Consider the following 21,708-nt stretch of genomic DNA (forward strand, 5'->3'; position numbering starts at 1 on the left):
AATATTTTGGTTAGTACTACAGTATCTAATATTTTTTTTCAGGATTGAAATGGGATATCTAATAGAGATAACACCTTTCCATATCATTGTCATAAGGGAGGGGGGTCTGTCTCTTGGGCAGTTCTGCCAGTAGCCAAAATGGGGAGTTGCTAAGCAAGAGCAGCTCTTATTCTAGTGGACCTAGCCCATTCACAAATTTACAGTCGCCTATTCATCAGGGTTTGTTTAGACGAACTTAGTTCTCACGCTGCTAGCAGCACAAAAAGAGACTAGAGAGCTGTGAAGATTGTGTGAAGGGTAATGTTTTATGTGCAGAAGACCTGAGCTTCATGTGCATGAAAATCACCCTCTCACTGGAGCAGCTGCGCTTTAAAAAGCACAGCTGCAGGAGCAGGAATAGAGAGAGAAGAAGCCCTGCAAGGCTTTGGGATTAACCCATAGAAGGGAGAGAGAGAGAGCAGGGCTATGGGGGATTAACTCATAGCAGGGAGAGACAGAGCAGGGCTATGGGTTTATTCCCCCCCTCCCCTTCCCATATCAGAGAGAGCAGGGCTGTAGGGGATTAACCCATGGCACTGCTCTGTCTCTCCCTGCTATGGGTTAATCCCCCATAGCACTGCTCTCTCTCCCTGCTATGGGGGATTAACCCATATCCCTGCTCTGTCTCTCCCTACTATGGTTTAATCCCCCATAGCTCTGCGCTCTCATTCTGCTATGGGGGATTAACCCTTAGCCTGTTCACTCTTTCCCTGCACTGCCCCCCCCCCCCCTGCTTCTGGGAAATTGCCCAGTAACGGGGCTGAAGGAAAACCCAATTGCGTACAGCAAGACATTTAAAACGTCCTGCCCAGAAGCACATTTTAAATGTCCCGCTATAAATTCCTGCTAGTCCCCGTGGGGATTAAGGGAACCCTCGGGGAGCCCCCTCATCCCCACAGGGACTAACAGGGATTTACAGTGGGACATGTAAAATGTGCTTCTGAGCTGCAAGTTTTAAATGTCCCGCTGTAAGCAGCAGGGAATCTTCTTTTTCTGCACAGGAGTTTCCATAAACTCCTGCTCTTGTAGAAGTCAATGGAAACTCCTGCGCAGCTCGCACCAAAGATAGGTCAGGCGTATCTTTTAGCATGGACCTTAGATGCGGGCATTCTAGCCACGCATTTCCTGTCTTTAGCAGGTGCAAGGATTTTGCGCTTCTAAAAATCTTTCATGTGAATGCTTCTATAGGAACCTACTGGTTCCTTATAGAAGCGCGTTCTGTGCGCTGCTAGCAACGTGAAACCTACGTCCACCTGAACAAGAACTAAGAATGGTCTGCATGTAATGCCGCATTTCCCTAGCTGTGATTTGGCTGCTTTATGGAACAACTACCTTTCGAGAAGAGGTGCTCATTACGAGACCAACCCTTTAACTCTTAGAAGTTAATTGTTTTTAAATGTCATAATTATTTTATTTTTTTCAGGAGTGAATTGGTGAGTCAGTGCAAGGATATGATTTCCATAGAATGTTTTTGTATTGTTGGGAATATCGTTTTGTATGTCCCCTTTCTGATGAGCATCATATCTTGGTTTTCTGTTTTCAGGACTAATTATTAACAAAATTATCCATAAAGATTTATTGATGGTGGGAAATAATTGGAAAAATTAGAAAATAGTTGTGTTGAAATGGCTAAATACACAAAGTGTAGTAATTTATTTTATCTTGCCAACAAAGGTGAAAGATTTTGACAAATATTCCAGACACACACTAATTGGTGAGACAAGGACTGTACTGAAAGACCTAAAGGTTTCTGAAAGTTTTGAATTCAATGAAGAATTACAGGAGAAATCAAAGGTATACCTATGTAATATATAATAAATGCTGTATCCTAAAATATTATCTTCCTTGGGATTTATTTTTATTTTATTTATTTTAATAAAAATGTCACAAATGGTACGCCATCTAAATTATCTCATGGGCATATATCAATTCGCCACAAATATTGGCCTTTAATATGTACATTTGGCATGACCTGGGGTTGGCTAGTTGACAATTTCCTGGCACAAAAACTGTTCCACGCCCTTGGGAGTTGGCACCTAATTGCAACAAATTGGTCCAAATTGAAAACTGTTAATTAGGAGGAAAGCATAAATTGGTGTCTATATGTTTGACGTGTACCTCCCAAAAGTAAAACTTTCACTGCCACTTGCATTCAGTCCATGAGACAAGAGGTACAGCAGCAGTCTGACAGCAGGGTTAGACATATTAACATTATTGGGCTACATTTTCTGTCTCTTGATTAGCAAGAGGGTCTACTCTTAACTTTTTCGGTCTAATTGACAGAGACTTGATTGCATTTTTGGCAATGGAGCATAAAATATGATCTGATATAAGTACCTTAAAGGGGTTTTATGAAGACTATAAAATGTTTTCAAGCAGCTGGGCCAATTATAAGCTAAAAAAAATAGATCATTCTCATCTCTCCTTGGATCCTAAACGTGGAGCTGAAGGGCTCGCACTGTCCTGGTGCCGGCTTTCTGGCAGAGAGCGGAGCAGAAGCACGTGTCTGCTGCAGCCAATCGGAGGCCACTGCATCACAGTTAGTTCTCCTCTCATCAGCACCCATATCCTGGGAGCCATGATGCCAGGAGTTTGGGGAGACATGATGCTGCAGCCTCTCAATGGCTGAAGCAGTCACCTGCTTCCTCCTGGCTGTCTTCCTGGAAGCCGGGGTAATGTGAGACTCTGAGCTTTGCTTTGGGTGTCCGAAGAGAGATGAGTATAATTTTATAATGGGCGCAGATGCTGGAAAAGTTCTAATAGTCATGATAAAACCCAGTTTTCTAGTGGTTTACTATAATGTTCTGTCCTCCGTATAGGTCATCAATAGTTGATTGGTAGCGGTCTGCCCCTCGCTGATCAGTTGTTTGCCCTGCCTGCTCTCAATGCCAACAGAGTTGGAAGCTCTATCCATAGTGCAGCGACCTGGGTTGGCAATGCAGTCTCAGATCCCATTGAATTGAAGGCATGCCAAGAGTGTCCTTTTTGCATAAATTTGGCCAATATACATTTTCCTCTGTTTTGAGAACCAAGGTCAACTTTGCCTACATAGCAGTACACATATGCCGCTTTATCTTGCAGAACCTAATGCCCAAATGTGGTGTTAATCAAGTTGGTCCTTTATGCAGTTGTTTTGCATAGTACTGTAATTTCTGAATAGCAACAATAAAATTGCAACTGTATATGTTTCTTTGTTTCACATCAATCAAATGGTTAATTAATAACTTTTTTTGGTACCTTTTTGGTGTGGGCTCAAAGCTGAATACTTGTACTTGCTTAGTTCCTATCATACAGATATGACTGAGAACATAGCTCAATTGTTAGAGAGCTGCATTTTAATAGTGGTGCCTTATCTACAAGCATCAGATCTTTATTCTATCGGCCATTTGGTAAATATACATTTAAGGACATTTTATACACTGCGCTCCACTGCATTTTTTTTTTGCTTTGTTTTTTTAAGCCAAAGCTAGACGTGGATTAAGTAAGAAATATTACTTTTACCTCAAAATTTTCCACTTCTTTTGAATTTAAAAGGCAAGAAAAAACTGCCACAAAAACGACAGCATTGTTTTTCCAAAAAATGTTGTGTGTGAGACTACTCAAGTGTATAATCTTTCTCTTCAAATGGCCCCTAAAGTTGACGCTGTACATCTTAGGACCTTTTGAAAGCACAGTGAGAATTTAATAAAAATATCCTAAGGCTGGGTTTACACAGGGCGGATTTGCCGCGGGGGGAGGAGAGGGGGAGGAGGAGGAGTCCTGGAAGTGGAACTTGCTTTGATTTATTATGGTATATTCTTGGGATATACCATAAATGTCTTAGGTGGGAATATTCTTGCAGCTATTGAAAGTGGTTCAGTATGGCAGCGTGGCCTTCAAATCAGTATATGTTGTGTATCCCTGCACAAAACTATAGTACAAATCTTGAAGGGGACTGCTCCCCTATATTTTTTCACTAAATAAAGCCAGATGGTGAAAAATATTCAGTTTTTAAATCTTGTTTTTTTTTTATATTGTAGATTTTTTATTTTATTTTCTGCAAATAATTATGGGAACGGTGATTTTTGCCTTGGCTGCAGTTAGTAAAGTTTTGAGAGATGCTTTACAGCAGACTGGAGATGAGCGAGCACCAAAATGCTCGGGTGCTTGTTACTCGGGACGAAATTTTCGCGATGCTCGAGGGTTCGTTTCGAGTAACGAACCCCATTGAAGTCAATGGGCGACCCGAGCATTTTTGTATATCGCCGATACTCGCTAAGGTTTCCATTTGTGAAAATCGGGGCAATTCAAGAAAGTGATGGGAACGACACAGCAACGGATAGGGCAGGCGAGGGCCTACATGTTGGGCTGCATCTCAAGTTCCCAGGTCCCACTATTAAGCCACAATAGCGGCAAGAGTGCCCCCCCCCAACAACTTTTACTTCTGAAAAGCCCTCATTAGCAATGCATACCTTAGCTAAGCACCACACTACCTCCAACAAAGCACAATCACTGCCTGCATGACACTCCGCTGCCACTTCTCCTGGGTTACATGCTGCCCAACCCCCCCCCCCCGCACGACTCAGTGTCCACAGCGCACACCAAATTGTCCCTGCGCAGCCTTCAGCTGCCCTCATACTACACCACCCTCATGTCTATTGATAAGTGCGTCTGCCATGAGGAGGAACCACAGGCACACACTGCAGAGGGTTGGCACGGCTAGGCAGCGACCCTCTTTAAAAGGAGCGGGGCGATAGCCCACAATGCTGTACAGAAGCAATGAGAAATATAATCCTGTGCCACCTCCATCAGGAGCTGCACATGTGGGCATAGCAATGGGGAACCTATGTGCCACACACTATTCATTCTGTCAAGGTGTCTGCATGCCCCAGTCAGACCGCGGTTTTTAATAAATAGTCACAGGCAGGTACAACTCCGCAATGGGAATTCCGTGTGCACCCACAGCATGGGTGGCTCCCTGGAACCCACCGGCTGTACATTAATGTATCCCATTGCAGTGCCCATCACAGCTGAGGTAATGTCATGTTTAATGCAAGTGGGCTTCGGCCCACACTGCATGCCCCGGTCAGACTGGGGCTCTTTAGAAGTGGACACATGTAGTTACAACTCCGTGTGGACCCACGGCATGGGTGGCTCCCTGGAACCCACCGGCGGTACATAAATATATCCCATTGCAGTGCCCAGCACAGCTGATGTAACGTCAGCTTTTATGCAGGTGGGCAAAAAAATAATTGGATTACACTGTAGGCGAGGGCCCCAAAAAATTGGTGTACCAACAGTACTAATGTACGTCAGAAAAATTGCCCATGCCCAACCAAGAGGGCAGGTAAAACCCATTAATCGCTTTGGTTAATGTGGCTTAATTGGTAACTAGTAGAGATGAGCGAGCGTACTCGGATAAGCACTACTCGCTCGAGTAATTGGCTTTATCCGAGTATCGCTGTGCTCGGGTCTAAAGATTCGGGTGCCGGCACGGAGCGGGGAGCTGCAGGGGAGAGCGGGGAGGAACGGAGGTAAGATCTTTCTCTCCTTCTCTCCCGCCCGCTCTCCCCTGCTCCCCGCTGCGACTCACCTGTCAGCCGCAGCCACACCCGAATCTTTAGACCCGAGCACAGCGATACTCGGATAAAGCCAATTACTCGAGCGAGTAGTGCTTATCCGAGTACGCTCGCTCATCTCTAGTAACTAGGCCTGGAGGCAGCCCAGTTAAAATAAAAATTGGTTCAGGTAAAAGTTTCAACTCTTTAATGAGCATTGAAACGTATAAAAATTGTTTATAAAAATTATATGACTGAACCTTGTGGGCGTAAGAAAAATTGCCCGTTCGGCGTGATTACGTCAGGTTTCAGGAGGAGGAGCAGGAGGAGGAGGATGAATATTATACACAGATTGATGAAGCTAAAAGGTCCACGTTTTTGATGGTGATAGAGAACGATGCTTCCATCCGCGGGTGCAGCCTACGTATTGCTTAGGTATCGCTGCTGTCCGCTGGTGGAGAAGAGAAGTCTGGGGAAATCCAGGCTTTGTTCATCTTGATGAGTGTAAGCCTGTCGGCACTGTCGGTTGACAGGCGGGTACGCTTATCTGTGATGATTCCCCCAGCCGCACTAAACACCCTCTCTGACAAGACGCTAGCCGCAGGACAAGCAAGCACCTCCAGGGCATACAGCGCGAGTTCAGGCCACGTGTCCAGCTTCGACACCCAGTAGTTGTAGGGGGCAGAGGCGTCACGGAGGACGGTCGTGCAATCGGCTACGTACTCCCTCACCATCCTTTTACAGTGCTCCCGCCGACTCAGCCTTGACTGGGGACCGGTGACACAGTCTTGCTGTGGAGCCAGAAAGCTGTCAAAGGCCTTAGAGAGTGTTCCCCTGCCTGTGCTGTACATGCTGCCTGATCTCTGCGCCGCCCCTGCTCCCTGGCCCTCGGAACTGCGCCTTCGGCCACTAGCGCTGTCGGATGGGAATTTTACCATCAGTTTGTCCGCCAGGGTCCTGTGGTATATCATCACTCTCGAACCCCCTTTCCTCTTCGGGTATGAGAGTGGAAAGGTTCTCCTTATACCGTGGGTCAAGCAGTGTGTACACCCAGTAATCCGTAGTGGCCAGAATGCGTGTAACGCGAGGGTCACGAGAACGGCATCCTAACATGAAGTCAGCCATGTGTGCCAGGGTACCTGTATGCAACACATGGCTGTCCTCACTAGGAAGATCACTTTCAGGATCCTCCTCCTCCTCCTCCTCCTCAGGCCATACATGCTGAAAGGATGACAGGCAAGCACCATGGGTACCCTCAGCAGTGGGCCAAGCTGGCTCTTCCCCCCCCCTCCTCCTCCTCCTCATGCTCCTCCTCCTCCTCCTCCTTCTCCTTCTCCTCAATGCGCTGAGATATAGACAGGAGGGTGCTCTGACTATCCAGCGACATACTGTCTTCCCCCGGCTCTGTTTCCGAGCGCAAAGCGTCTGCCCTTATGCTTTGCAGGGAACTTCTCAAGAGGCATAGCAGAGGAATGGTGACGCTAATGATTGCAGCATCCCCGCTCACCATCTGGGTAGACTCCTCAAAGTTTCCAAGGACCTGGCAGATGTCTGCCAACCAGGCCCACTCTTCTGTAAAGAATTGAGGAGGCTGACTCCCACTGCGCCGCCCATGTTGGAGTTGGTATCTCACTATAGCTCTACGCTGCTCATAGAGCCTGGCCAACATGTGGAGCGTAGAGTTCCGCCGTGTGGGCACGTCACACAGCAGTCGGTGCACTGGCAGATGAAACCGATGTTGCAGGGTGCCAGCGTCCGTGTGGGACTTGCGGAAATGTGCGCAGAGCCGGCGCACCTTTCCGAGCAGGTCTGACAAGTGTGGGTAGCTTTTCAGAAACCGCTGAACCACCAAATTAAAGACGTGGGCCAGGCATGGCACGTGCGTGAGGCTGCCGAGCTGCAGAGCCGCCACCAGGTTACGGCCGTTGTCACACACGACCATGCCCGGTTGGAGGCTCAGCGGCGCAAGCCAGCGGTCGGTCTGCTCTGTCAGACCCTGCAGCAGTTCGTGGGCTGTGTGCCTCTTGTCTCCTAAGCTAAGTAGTTTCAGCACGGCCTGCTGACGCTTGCCCACCGCTGTGCTGCCATGCCGCGCGACACCGACTGCTGGCGACGTGCTGCTGTTGACACATCTTGATTGCGAGACAGAGGTTGCGTAGGAGGAGGACGAGGAGGAGGAGGGTGGTTTAGTGGAGGAAGCATACACCACCGAGCTGGGGCCCGCAATTCTGGGGGTGGGTAGGACGTGAGCGGTCCCAGGCTCTGACTCTGTCCAGCGTCCACTAAATTCACCCAATGTGCCGTCAGGGAGATATAGTGGCCCTGCCCGCCTGTGCTTGTCCACGTGTCCGTTGTTAAGTGGACCTTGCCAGTAACCGCGTTGGTGAGGGCGCGTACAATGTTGCGGGAGATGTGGTCGTGCAGGGCTGGGACGGCACATCGGGAAAAGTAGTGGCGACTGGGAATTGAGTAGCGCGGGGCCGCCGCCGCCGCCATCATACTTTTGAAAGACTCCGTTTCCACAACCCTATACGGCAGCATCTCCAGGCTGATAAATTTGGCTATGTGCACGTTTAACGCTTGAGCGTGCGGGTGCGTGGCGGCGTGCTTGCGCTCCAACACTTGCGCTAGCGACGGCTGGACGGTGCGCTGACAGACATTGGTGGATGGGGCCGAGGACAGCGGAAGTGAGGGTGTGGGTGCAGGCCAGGAGACGGTATTGCCTGTGCCCTGAGAGGGGGGTTGGATCTCAGTGACAGGTTGGGGCACAGGGGGAGAGGCAGCGGTGCAAACCGGAGGCGGTGAACGGCCTTCCTCCCACCTTGTGGGGTGCTTGGCCATCATATGTCTGCGCATGCTGGTGGTGGTGGCTCCCCGGCTGATCTTGGCGCGACAAAGGTTGCACACCACTGTTCGTCGGTCGTCTGCACTCTCAGTGAAAAACTGCCAGACCTTTGAGCACCTCGGCCTCTGCAGGGTGGCATGGCGCGAGGGGGCGCTTTGGGAAACAGTTGGTGGATTATTCGGTCTGGCCCTGCCTCTACCCCTGGCCACCGCACTGCCTCTTGCCACCTGCCCTGCTGCTGCCCTTGCCTCCCCCTCTGAAGACCTGGACCCCGGGAACTTTCAAAAGGTTGGGCATCGGTCACGACAAACTCCTCCGGTGGGAGAGGAACCATTGCTGGCCATTCTGGGCCTGGGAACAGTTCCTGGGAGTCTGCCTGCTCCTCAGAATGTGTCATTGTAATGGAGTGAGGAGGCTGGGAGGAAGGAGGATCAGCAGCCAGAGGATTCAGAGTTGCAGCAGTGGACGGCGCAGAACTCTGGGTGTTCGATAGATTGCTGGATGCACTTTCTGCCATCCACGACAGGACCTGCATACACTGCTCATTTTCTAATAAATGTCTACCGCGTGGACCGATTAATTGTGAGATGAATGTGGGGACGCCAGAAACGTGCCTCTCTCTTAATTCTGCAGCAGTCGGCTACGATACACGTGGATCAGGAGCTCGGCCTGTGCCCACACCCTGACTTGGGCCTCCGCGTCTTCGCCCGCGTCCACGTCCTCTAGGCCTACCCCTCAGCATGGTGTATTACCAGTAGTGCAGAAACAGAACGCTGTAATTAAATGTGCCGCTTATTGGCCTGTGGTTGGAGGCTGACTTCGCTTACGGAACGCCAGGAAAGAATTTTGCGCAAGCCTGCTGTAACACTTAGCTGGCTGCGTATGAATTAGGAGGACAACTACACCCAGCACAGACCCAGAACACTGAGGACAGTCACAGGCAGCCCAAATAGATTTTTTTTCCCCAAATGTTTTTGGAAAGGCCCACTGCCTATATTCAATAAATATAGGTCTTCTGTCCCTGCCTCACAATATATGTCTTCTGTCCCTGCCTCACCACCACTACTGCCCCTGGAGTATGTATAATTACTGCAGGGCGCAATGCTCTGCACAGCCGATATACAAAAAAAGTAGGACTACTACCCCCAGCAGAGACCCAGTACACTGAGGACGGTCACAGGCAGCCCAAATAGATTTTTTTTTCCCAAATGTTTTTGGAAAAGCCCACTGCCTTTATAGACTGTATATGTCTTCTGTCCCTGCCTCACCACTACTGGCCCTGGACTATGTAAAATTACTGCAGGACGCAATGCTCTGCACAGCCGATATACAAAAAAAAATTTTAAAAATTAAGTGCAACACTGCAAAAAGCAGCCTCCACAGTACTGCACACGGTTAGATGTGGCCCTAAGAAGGACCGTTGGGGTTCTTGAAGCCAAAAATACTCCTAACACTCTCCCTATAGCAGCTCCGGCACCAACAGCACTTTCCCTCCTCTATGTCAGAACAAATCTGTGGCGAGCCGCGGGAGGGGCCGATTTTTATACTCGGGTGACACCTGATCTCGCCAGCCACTCACTGCAGGGGGGTGGTATAGGGCTTGAACGTCGCAGGGGGAAGTTGTAATGCCTTCCCTGTCTTTCTATTGGCCAGAAAAGCGCGCTAACGTCTCAGAGATGAAAGTGAAAGTAACCCGAACATCGCGTGGTACTCGTTACGAGTAACGAGCATCTCGAACACGCTAATACTCGAACGAGTATCAAGCTCGGACGAGTACGTTCACTCATCTCTACAGCAGACCTATGGGGCATAAGCACAATAAACATGGCTTTCTAGAGTGTTACAATATTACAGGATATGAACATTAGGTGACTAGTGGGGTTGTTGAACTCAAATGTTTATCCAGGGATTACTCTGGCTGCCATTGTGGAGTCAGGAAGGAATTTTTTTTCCTCCTAATGAGCTAAATTGGCTTGTGTTTTTGCTTTCCTCTGGACCAACAAGGGGGCTGGGGGTTAAAACAGGCTGAACTAGATGGACATTGTCTTCTTTTAGCCTAACATACTATGTTACTATGTAAAATAACACTAGCTCCCTTATATATACTGGGGGTATAGCTACATAAAGAATAGAAATAAAAAGTCAATGGAGTAGCCCTGGAACTCGAATCTCTCCCATTCTAGCTACAGCTATTAGGGTAATGGCACCAGAAAGGGAATCTGAGTTCCCAACTTCTATCCACTCTGTCTGGAGATACTAAGAAAATGTGTTCTGTGAAATTGCAGTAGCTCTTCTGTTCCTTCTATTAAAGGGGTTTATAGGGGTTAAACCTTAATAACATATACTAGGTACTGACTGTAGATGTCATCTGTGATTGGTATAAAAATGTTTCCCTGAAAATAGGACCTACCCCGATAATGAGACCTACCCCAGTTTTCAGGGAAGGCTTGAAGTATAAGCCCTTCCCTGAATATAAGACCAAGCTAACTTGCTTTAAAAAAAAAATCAATACTCACCTGGTCTGCAGCATTCCGATGCCTCGCGATGGTCTCCGGCAGTGCTGCGGCAAACTGCAGTGTCCTCCCCATCTGACATTTCAGCTACTTGCTGGTGCCGGAGCCTTGAATACCCCGTCTCCAGCAAAGCGAGCGCTGTGATTGGATTGAGGGCCAGCCAATCACAGCCATTCAGTGATGTCATTCACTGAATGGCTGTGATTGGCTCATCGAGTGCTGGCTGTAATTGGCTGGCACTCGATGAGCCAATCGCAATTAGAAAATGTACTTTAAAATGCGCCTCACTTGCAGTTTAAAAATGCTTTTGTAGCTAAATGAGGTGGACTTACGCGGTGCCAGAAGGGTTAATCCGGTGTTGAAGGAGTCAACCCCTCTGCACCTGTTGTCCACGTTAGCCTTCAGCAGGTTTCTTGCTTCTCCATGTTTCTCTTTGGAGCGGCGTCCAGGGATATCCTTTCACCGTGTTTGCAAGCACGGTTGGGCTGGATAACTGAGTATAAAAGTAAAAATAAAAACTATCCCGCGCCTTGGCAGAAGATGAGCCAATCGCAGCGCTCGCTTTGATGGAGGCGTGGTATTCAAAGCCCCCTTACCAGCAAGAAGCTGAGATGTCAGAAGGGGAGGACACTGCAGTTTGCCGCAGCGCCGCCAGAGACCATTGCGAGGCATCAGGATGCCGCGAAGCAGGTGAGTATAAGCCCCCATCCCCAAAAATAAGACACTGTGCCTCTTTTGTGTAAAAATTAACCGCTTAATGACGTGGTTCCTTTTTCTTTTTCCATCCTCGTTTTGGTACGATTGGTATGATACCAAACTTGTATAGTGTTTGTTTTTTTTTTTTTCAAAGACCATTTAATTTTTTTCAATTATTTTCTGCAGTCATTTTTTATTTTTCCATCGGTGTAGTTGAGCGGGGGCTCATTTTTTGCATGATGTTCTGTAGTTTCTGATAGTACCGATTTGGAATACATTCGACTTTTTGATCACTTTTGATTGCGTTTTTTTTTTCTGCGAGACGGTAACTAAAAAAAAATGCATTTTTTTTTTCGGATGACGTTCACTGTGCGGGAAAAATAATGCACTATTTTGATAGATCGTACTTTTACGGACGTGGCGATACCAAATACATATTTTTATTTTATGATTTAGATTTTTTAATAATAGATATGGCAAAAGAGGGGCGATTTAAACTTTTTTTTTATAATTTTTTTTTCTTTTTACAATTAAAGTTATTGATTTTTTTTTACTTTACTTTACTTTAAAGTCCCCCTGTGGGACTACAACCAGCGATGCTTTGATAGCTTCTGCAGTATGATGTAATGCTATAGCATTATGTCATACTGACATTTAACAGGCAGTCTATCAAGCCACCTCACGGGGAAGGCTTGATTGGCAGTCTGGTAAGGCAGCCCTGGGGCCTTTCAGAAGGTCCCCTGGCTGCCGTGACACCTGCATGGCTCCCCCGATCTCACCGCGGGGGGGGCTGTGCGGGACCCCCGAACGTCGTTCAGGGGATTTAAATGGCCGATCGCAGCTATTGCCCGCGGGTGTCAGCTGTAACAAACAGCTATTTCCGCTTCATGACGTACCTATACATCATGGAGAGGGAAGGGGTTAATAAGACTGTCTTATTTTGGGGAAAAAAGGTATGATCAGAGAATTTTTTTCACAATCAGACGAATGAATGAGACTGCAGTGAGTTTAGCAATAAACTCAACGCTACTCTTGGCTGTGTATGGTGCTGAGCTAAGGAATGTGACATCCTTAGAAATATAGGAATTGAATTCTCTGAGTCTCTGCCTCTATTTGATCTATCTAATGCATGTTTTTTTTTTTTTTCTTACTTGAAGGACATAATTGGAGAGGTCCTAGTATCATTGAAATGTCTCCCTACCGCACAGAAAATAGAAGTTGGGATACTAAAGTTCAAAACTAGTTCACCTAATATTAAGGAGAGAGGTATGTATTTAACTGGAAGACTTAGCTACCATTCTCAGGGCATGTTGTACTTCTTAAAAGAAAGCTTCCTAATGTGAAATCTCAAATTTAAAGCAAAATCAAAGTCCGTTTGTTTTCCACATCGCAAGGAAAGACAAGAAACTTGGTGATATTTATAAATAAAAAAATTACAGTTAACCTTTTTTTTAGTGTAGAATCATCTCTTGGCCTCAATAAACTTGACCAGAATCCTTCTAACCTCCCTAAGTATTTCCACAAGACTTTGAAATAACATCAGTTAACGGAAGTATCCTTTTAGCCTGTCCTTACTGGCTGTGCTGTAGAGAAGAAGTGGGTATGCCTGAGTGATTTCTCTGCAGAACCTGCACAGCTTTAAAGGATATGGACACCTTTTGAAGGGGGAGCAAGATTTGTTTTTCACTTAAGTGCATGTATTTTGGATAGCAATCATTTTTGAAATAGGGCTTAAAGGAGTTGTCCGAGTTAAGGAATCCCCTGTCAATGGGTCTCCCTTGCGTTAACATAAAAAAAAAAAAGTTGCTCACCTCTCCCCGTTTGTCCTCTGCCGCTGACTATGGTCTTCTTGTGATGTCAATTTGCACGCTGAGGCCGTCTACAAACAAGCTGCAGCAGTCATGGGTGAGTGCTGTCATTGGCTGCTACAGCAGGTTTATGGCATATCACAGCTGCCTGTAAACTGATAGTGGAGACTGGAGCCAGCGGTTGGGGACAAATGGGGGAACTTGGAGAGGTGAGAGGGAGCCCCTTCCCTCTAATCCCCTAGATACTACTGTCACTATTGACTGTGGTGTCTAGGAAGTTAAATGACAGGGATCAGAGTTTTTCTGATTCTTCCTATCATAGTGAAAGCTAGACTGTCATAACACAGCGACCATGTGGGTATAGGACACATGACATAAATGTCCATCATAGAAGCTAGAGAAGCCAGTCTATGATGTTCATTTATGTCATGGATACTTAAGGGGTTAGAGAGAGGTGGAATATTAATGCATACCCCCCATTCCAACATGTTCTGTGCTTCATAGTAAATTTGTTGCTGTGATCTAGGCATGTCACATGGGCTTCTCCCCTCCTACCACCTTCGTGGCTGCCGCTTGTGATTTGCTGACCTCTGTCTACTTGTTTGCGCCACTTGCTGCTGGTTTTGGCCTACCCACAGCATGGGGCCACTTTGATATTGCCATCTTCCACTGGACACAGGTGAGTAGGTTTTTTTTTTTTTTTTGGACATCTCAACTAATTAAATGTAAAGTAAAAATTTTGCCCTTCCACCGGCCTCAGGACGCGACCGTCCCATCGAGAATTTTCCCAGTGAGTTGAATGGCCGATCTGTTCGTTGTTGAGTGGTGCTGGTTCTTGGAGAAGCTGAATGAATCTAAAAAATCTAGAATAATTTGATCTTATAAATTTTTAATTTTTTTTAAAATGTGTGTATTTTGTTTTTGTCTTTCGTTTCAGATGTGTATGCCAGGATAGATGTATTCACTAACCACCACAAGCAAAAGCATCAGAAATCAAGTCTCCGTGCAAAATCAAAAGTGACAGTGTTCAATGAGACTTTTCTTTTTAGTCTTCCTGACCTGGGGAAATCTCAGTGCTTGATTCTCATCTCACTGTATGAAACTTTGTCTAGTGGAAAGAAGCTTATTGGGCAAACAACAGTGGGCAACCAGAAGACCAAATTCAAAGATAATCATTGGGATTTGATGATGCAAACACTACGCCAACCAGTAGCTGCCTGGCATCTACTGCATATTTAAGAGAGAGACTCTGAAGGCTGTTGACTATTTCTGTGACGGTCACCTAAATAATTAGACATATAGACAATTCTTCTAATTCTTTTGACTCCTTGGATTACAACCTACAATGGCAGATAGCTAGGGGCTTTCCTAAAAATAAATGATCAGACTATCGACATGCACATGCCACATTCAGGTAGAACTGCTTGTGGGTCATTTTCTAAAGGGGCCATGTAAAACTAATAGACATTGGAATTACAATTGTTTGACAAAACAAAGGCTGTGAAGATTCAAGTCAGGTGTATGTTGTAAATGCATTTATGTTAAATAATAAATGAGCGACTGACATTTTTATGACCTTTTGTACATCTCTAAAGGCCCATTTACACACAACGATTATTGCTCACAATTCGTTCAAACCGAATTTGAGCAATAATCGTTACATGTAAACGCGAGCATTGGGCACTTTTCATTTGAACAATGATTTTAAGGTGAACTTTTAAAATCCATCGATCAGCTACTGGAGATAAAACCGTTTGCTTTATCTGTCAGTAGATCGCAGACTGTTATCTCCGTGGGGAGCCAGCAGTTAGGATTGTATTCTGCTGAAACCCATGAAGAGAACAATGCATCTGTGCGTGTGATTGTTCACACACTGGGCTCTGCAAACAGCTCCTGGAGGCCCATTTACATGCGAATGAAGATGATAAAGTGTTAATGGCCATCTGTGGCCATTAATACTTTCTGTAGAAAGATCTCTAAAACTTTCAATCTTTTGAAAGATTCTTTGTGTGTAAATAGGCCTTAACCTCTAAGGTATTTTTAAAATATAAAACCCACCTAATCCGTACCACTACATTCATAAAATAAACTACAAAAACATGCTGTGCTATGCACTTATAGGTGTAAAAATATAGCAGCCGGATATTTACTATGGACAAATTGGGAAGGTATAAATATTCTTGTTTTTTGAGTGCATAAGGGGCAGCATTGCTCTGGTAGACTGATTTTTACATGTAATTTTCGTGTTTCCCTCAATTGACAGTAACAGGAAAAAAGCCCCCAAAAAGGTAGCAATCAATAGAAATTTTAGAAATAAATATCATGGAGCAGAAACTACTAAAACTGTATTAGGGTGCTTTAACATAGGCAGAATTACTTCACAGGGAGCAGCAGAATTTGCGGTCCTGAGGAAAACTGCATGCCTAAGGCTTCATTCACATGAGCTGCACTTTCCCGCCCGGCCGATATACGCTGCCCATCTGATGCATTGATTTACAACCCATCAGTTTAGATGGGCTTATTCCTGCGGTGTAAAAGCGCCCGGCCAGCCAAGATGGCACATAGGAGTGCATTTTGCTGGGCACTTTTACGCCGGCCAGGAAAGACAGTTTGGGAACTATCTTCCTGGCCGGAATACGGCGGCAGCTTCTATGGGAGCCTATGGTAGCTGCTGGAGAAGGGAGGTGGGAGGGAGTTTAGCAGTGTTTCTGCTAAACTCCCACCCCCTTCCTCCCTTCTCTCTGCCCCTTGTTGGCTGCAATGGGAGGGGGCAGGACAGAGTGGGAGCTAGTTGCTCCTTTCCATTGCTGGCAGCTGACAAGGTGCTGAGAGGGGGCAGGAGATTAGCACACTAGCTCCCATCCCTTTTTCTTGCCGAGAGCCGGCGAGGGGGGCGGAAAGGGGGAGGCAGTTTAGCAGAGCTAAACTGTCCCCCCCCGCTCGACAGCAATCCGGGCTCGGCGTATATATGCCGGACCCAGGTTGTCTGAATGGGCGCACAAATGGCAGTTTTCTGCACCCGTTCACGTGATTTTCAGTCACACTGTAGCCGTGACAGTCGACTAAAAATCGATACGAGAATTTTTAAATGTTTTTGGCTTTAAAAACTCATTACTGTATGTGTGATTTCTCATGCGTGTGAATAAATTACATGTTGTTCCAATAGTTAAATAGAAAAAAAAAGCATTGATCTCGCATGGAAATCACAAGGCTTGTGAGTGCAATATGGATTCTTTTTCATGCACCCATAGGAAATAATAGGAGATTTAAAAGGTTCCACGTAGAGATGAGCGAACGTACTCGTCCGAGCTTGATACTCGTTCGAGTATTAGCATGTTCGAGATGCTCGTTACTCGTAACGAGCACCACGCGATGTTCGGGTTACTTTCACTTTCATCTCTGAGACGTTAGCGCGCTTTTCTGGCCAATTGAAAGACAGGGAAGGCATTACAACTTCCCCCTGCGACGTTCAAGCCCTATAACACACCCCTGCAGTGAGTGACTGGCGAGATCAGGTGTCACCCGAGTATAAAAATCGGCCCCTCCCGCGGCTCGCCTCAGATGCGTTGTGACATAGCTGAGGGACAGTGCTATCGTGTTGGAGCTGCTGTAGGGAGTGTGTTAGGAGTTAGTGTAGGCTTCAAGAACCCCAACGGTCCTTCTTAGGGCCACATCTAACCGTGTGCAGTAGTGTGGAGGCTGCTTTTAGCAGTGTTGCACATTTTTTTTTTTTTGGTATATCGGCCGTGCAGAGCATTGCGCCCTGCAGTAATAGTCCAGGGACAGAAGTGTGGAGGCAGGGAGAGCGTTAGGAGTTATTGTAGGCTTCAAGAACCCCAACGGTCCTTCTTAGGGCCACATCTAACCGTGTGCAGTACTGTGGAGGCTGCTTTTAGCAGTGTTGCACATTTTTTTTTTTTTGGTATATCGGCCGTGCAGAGCATTGCGCCCTGCAGTAATACTCCAGGGACAGAATTGTGTAGGCAGGGCCAGAAGACATATATTATTGATTGAATATACGCAGTGGTCCTTTTCCAAAAAATATTGGGCAAAAAATCTATTTGGCCTGCCTGTCACTGTGCTCAGTGTTCTGGGTCTGTGTGTGCTGGGTGTAGTAGTTCTACAAATAAATATGCAGCCAGCTAAGTGTTACAGCAGGCGTGCGCCAAATTATTTCCTGGCGTTCTGTAAACAAAGTCAGCCTCCAACCACAGGCCAATAAGCGGCACATTTAATTACAGCGTTCTGTTTCTGCACTACTGCTAATACACCATGCTGAGGGGTAGGGGTAGGCCTATAGGACGTGGACGCGGGCGAGGACGCGGAGGCCCAAGTCAGGGTGTGGGCACAGGCCGAGCCAGTGCGGTGGCCAGGGGTAGAGGCAGGGCCAGACCGAATAATCCACCAACTGGTTCCCAAAGCGCCCCCTTGCGCCATGCCACCCTGCAGAGGTCAAGGTGCTCTACGGTGTGGCAGTTTTTCACAGAGATGCCTGACGACCGACGAACAGTGGTGTGCAACCTTTGTCGCGCCAAGATCAGCTGGGGAGGCACCACCACCAGCATGCGCAGGCATATGATGGCCAAGCACCCCACAAGGTGGGACGATGCCCGTTCACCGCCTCCGGTTTGCACCACTGCCGCTCCCCCTGTGGCCCAACCTGCCACTGAGATCCAACCCCCCTCTGAGGACACAGGCAGTACCGTCTCCTGGCCTGCACTCACACCCTCACCTCTGCTGTCCTCTGCCCCATCCAGCAATGTCTCTCAGCGTAGCGTCCAGACGTCGCTAGCGCCACTGTTTGAGCACAAGTACGACGCCACGCACCCGCACGCTCAAGCGTTAAACATGCACATTGCAAAATCGATCAGCCTAGAGATGCTGCCGTATAGGCTTGTGGAAACGGAGGCTTTCAAAAGCATGATGGCGGCGGCGGCCCCGCGCTACTCGGTTCCCAGTCGGCACTACTTTTCCCGATGTGCCGTCCCAGGCCTGCACGACCACGTCTCCCGCCACATTGTACGCGCCCTCACCAACGCGGTTACTGCCAAGGTCCACTTAACAACAGACACGTGGACAAGCACAGGCGGGCAGGGCCACTATATCTCCCTGACGGCACATTGGGTGAATTTAGTGGAGGCTGGGACAGAGTCAGAGCCTGGGACCGCTCACGTCCTACCAACCCCCAGAATTGCGTGCCCCAGCTCGGTGGTGGTATCTGCGGGGGTGTATGCTTCCTCCACTAAACCACCCTCCTCCTCCTCCTACGCAACCTCTGTCTCACAATCAAGATGTGTCAGCAGCAGCAGCACGTCGCCAGCAGTCGGTGTCACGCGGCGTGGCAGCACAGCGGTGGGCAAGCGTCAGCAGGCCGTGCTGAAACTACTTAGCTTAGGAGAGAAGAGCCACATGGCCCACGAACTGCTGCAGGGTCTGACAGAGCAGACCGACCGCTGGCTTGCGCCGCTGAGCCTCCAACCTGGCATTGTCGTGTGTGACAACGGCCGTAACCTGGTGGCGGCTCTGCAGCTCGGCAGCCTCACGCACGTGCCATGCCTGGCCCATGTCTTTAATTTGGTGGTTCAGCGCTTTCTGAAAAGCTACCCCCACTTGTCATACCTGCTCGGAAAGGTGTGCCAGCTCTGCGCACATTTCCGCAAATCCCACACGCACGCTGCCACCCTGCGGACACTGCAACATCGGTTTAATCTGCCAGTGCACCGACTGCTGTGCGACGTGCCCACACAGTGGAACTCTACGCTCCTCATGTTGGCCAGACTCTATGAGCAGCTTAGAGCTATAGTGGAATACCAACTCCAACATGGGCGGCGCAGTGGGAGTCAGCCTCCTCAATTATTTTCAGAAGAGTGGGCCTGGTTGGCAGCCATCTGCCAGGTCCTTGGAAACTTTGAGGAGTCTACCCAGATGGTGAGCGGGGATGCTGCAATCATTAGCGTCACTATTCCTCTGCTATGCCTCTTGAGAAGTTCCCTGCAAAGCATAAAGGCAGACGCTTTTGAATCAGAAACGGAGGCGGGGGAAGACAGTATGTCGCTGGATAGTCAGAGCAACCTCATGTCTATATCTCAGCGCGTTGAGGAGGATGGGGAGGAGCATGAGGAGGAGGGGGAAGAGACAGCTTGGCCCACTGCTGAGGGGACAGATACTGCTTGCCTGTCATCCTTTCAGCGTGTATGGCCAGAGGAGGAGGAGGGGGAGGAGCATGAGGAGGAGGGGGAAGAAACAGCTTGGCCCACTGCTGAGGGTACACATGCTGCTTGCCTGTCATCCTTTCAGCGTGTATGGCCGGAGGAGGAGGAGGATCCTGAAAGTGATCTTCCTAGTGAGCACAGCCATGTGTTGCGTACAGGTACCCTGGCACACATGGCTGACTTCATGTTAGGATGCCTTTCTCGTGACCCTCGCGTTACACGCATTCTGGCCACTATGGATTACTGGGTGTACACACTGCTCGACCCACGGTATAAGGAGAGCCTTTCCACTCTCATTCCCGAAGAGGAAAGGGGTTCGAGAATGATGCTATACCACAGGGCGCTGGTGGACAAACTGACATCCGACAGCAGCTAGTGGCCGAAGGTGCATTTCCCCGGCCCAGGTAGCAGGGGAGGCGCAGAGATCAGGCAGCATGTACAGCGCAGGCAGGGGAACACTCTCTAAGGCCTTTGACAGCTTTATGGCTCCACAGCAAGACTGTGTCACCGGTCCCCAGTCAAGGCTGAGTTGGCGGGAGCACTGTAAAAGGATGGTGAGGGAGTACGTAGCCGATCGCACGACCGTCCTCCGTGACGCCTCTGCCCCCTACAACTACTGGGTCTTGAAGCTGGACACGTGGCCTGAACTCGCGCTGTATGCCCTGGAGGTGCTTGCTTGTCCTGCGGCTAGCGTCTTGTCAGAGAGTGTGTTTAGTGTGGCTGGGGGAATCATCACGGATAAGCGTACCCACCTGTCAACCGACAGTGCCGACAGGCTTACACTCATCAAGATGAACAAAGCCTGGATTTCCCCAGACTTCTCTTCTCCACCAGCGGACAGCAGCGATACATAAACAATACGTAGGCTGCACCCGCGGATGGAAGCATCGTTCTCTATCACCATCCAAAACGGGGACCTTTTTGCTTCATCAATCTGTGTATAATATTCATCCTCCTCCTCCTGCTCCTCCTCCTGAAACCTGACGTAATCACGCCGAACGTGCAATTTTTCTTAGGCCCACAAGGCACAATTTTTATACGTTTCAATGCTCATAAAAGCGTTGAAACTTTCACCTCAACCAATTTTTATTTTAACTGGGCTGCCTCCAGGCCTAGTTACCAATTAAGCCACATAAACCAAAGCGATTAATGGGTTTCACCTGCCCTCTCGGTTGGGCATGGGCAATTTTTCTCAAGTACATTAGTACTGTTGGTACACCAATTTTTGTGGGCCCTCGGCTACAGTGTAATCCAATTAATTTTTTGCCCACCTGCATTACAGCTGACGTAACATTAGCTGTGATGGGCAATGCAATGGGATATTTTTATGTACCGCCGGTGGGTTCCAGGGAGCCACCCATGCTGTGGGTCCACACGGAGTTGTAACTACATGTGTCCACTTCTAAAGAACCCCAGTCTGACTGGGGCATGCAGTGTGGGCCAAAGCCCACCTGCTTTAAACATGACATTATTACCTCAGCTGTGATGGGCAATGCAATGGGATATATTTATGTACCGCCGGTGGCTTCCTGGCACCCACCCATGCTGTGGGTCCACAGGGAGTTGTAAATGCATCTGTGTCCACTTCTAAAGAACCCCAGTCTGACTGCAGTGTGGGATATTTTTAGGTACCGCCGGTGGGTTCCAGGGAGCCACCCATGCTGTGGGTGCACACGGAATTCCCATTGTGGAGTTGTACCTGCCTGTGACTATTTATAAAAAACCGCGGTCTGACTGGGGCATGCAGACACCTTGACAGAATGAATAGTGTGTGGCACATAGGTTCCCCATTGCTATGCCCACGTGTGCAGCTCCAGATGGAGGTGGCACAGGATTGGATTTCTCATTGCTTCTGTACAGCATTGTGGACTATCGCCCCGCCCCTTTTAAAGAGGGTCGCTGCCTAGCCGTGCCAACCTTCTGCAGTGTGTGCCTGCGGTTCCTCTGGCAGATGCACTTATAAATAGACATGAGTGTGGCGTGGCATGAGGGCAGCTGAAGGCTGCGCTGGGACAATTTGGTGTGCGCTGTGGACATTGGGTCGTGCGGGGGGGTTGG

At 48.2% G+C, this 21,708-nt stretch overlaps 1 protein-coding gene across 3 annotated transcripts in view; it reads left to right on the forward strand.

The window, feature by feature from the left end:
* Positions 1–15,004, forward strand: part of LOC136582153 (synaptotagmin-A-like) — a 57,844-nt gene extending 42,840 nt beyond the window's left edge. For all 3 annotated transcript variants that reach the window (XM_066582976.1, XM_066582978.1, XM_066582977.1), the window contains 3 exons: positions 1,714–1,833; positions 12,788–12,896; positions 14,376–15,004. In XM_066582976.1, the coding sequence (XP_066439073.1) occupies positions 1,714–1,833; positions 12,788–12,896; positions 14,376–14,677 (531 nt within the window). In that variant the 3' untranslated portion in view covers positions 14,678–15,004. The remainder of the gene's footprint in view (positions 1–1,713; positions 1,834–12,787; positions 12,897–14,375) is intronic.
* The last annotated feature ends 6,704 nt before the right edge of the window (positions 15,005–21,708 follow it).

This window comes from Eleutherodactylus coqui, chromosome 11 (assembly GCF_035609145.1).
Source record: "Eleutherodactylus coqui strain aEleCoq1 chromosome 11, aEleCoq1.hap1, whole genome shotgun sequence".
In the NCBI taxonomy this organism is placed as follows: Eukaryota; Metazoa; Chordata; class Amphibia; order Anura; family Eleutherodactylidae; genus Eleutherodactylus; species Eleutherodactylus coqui.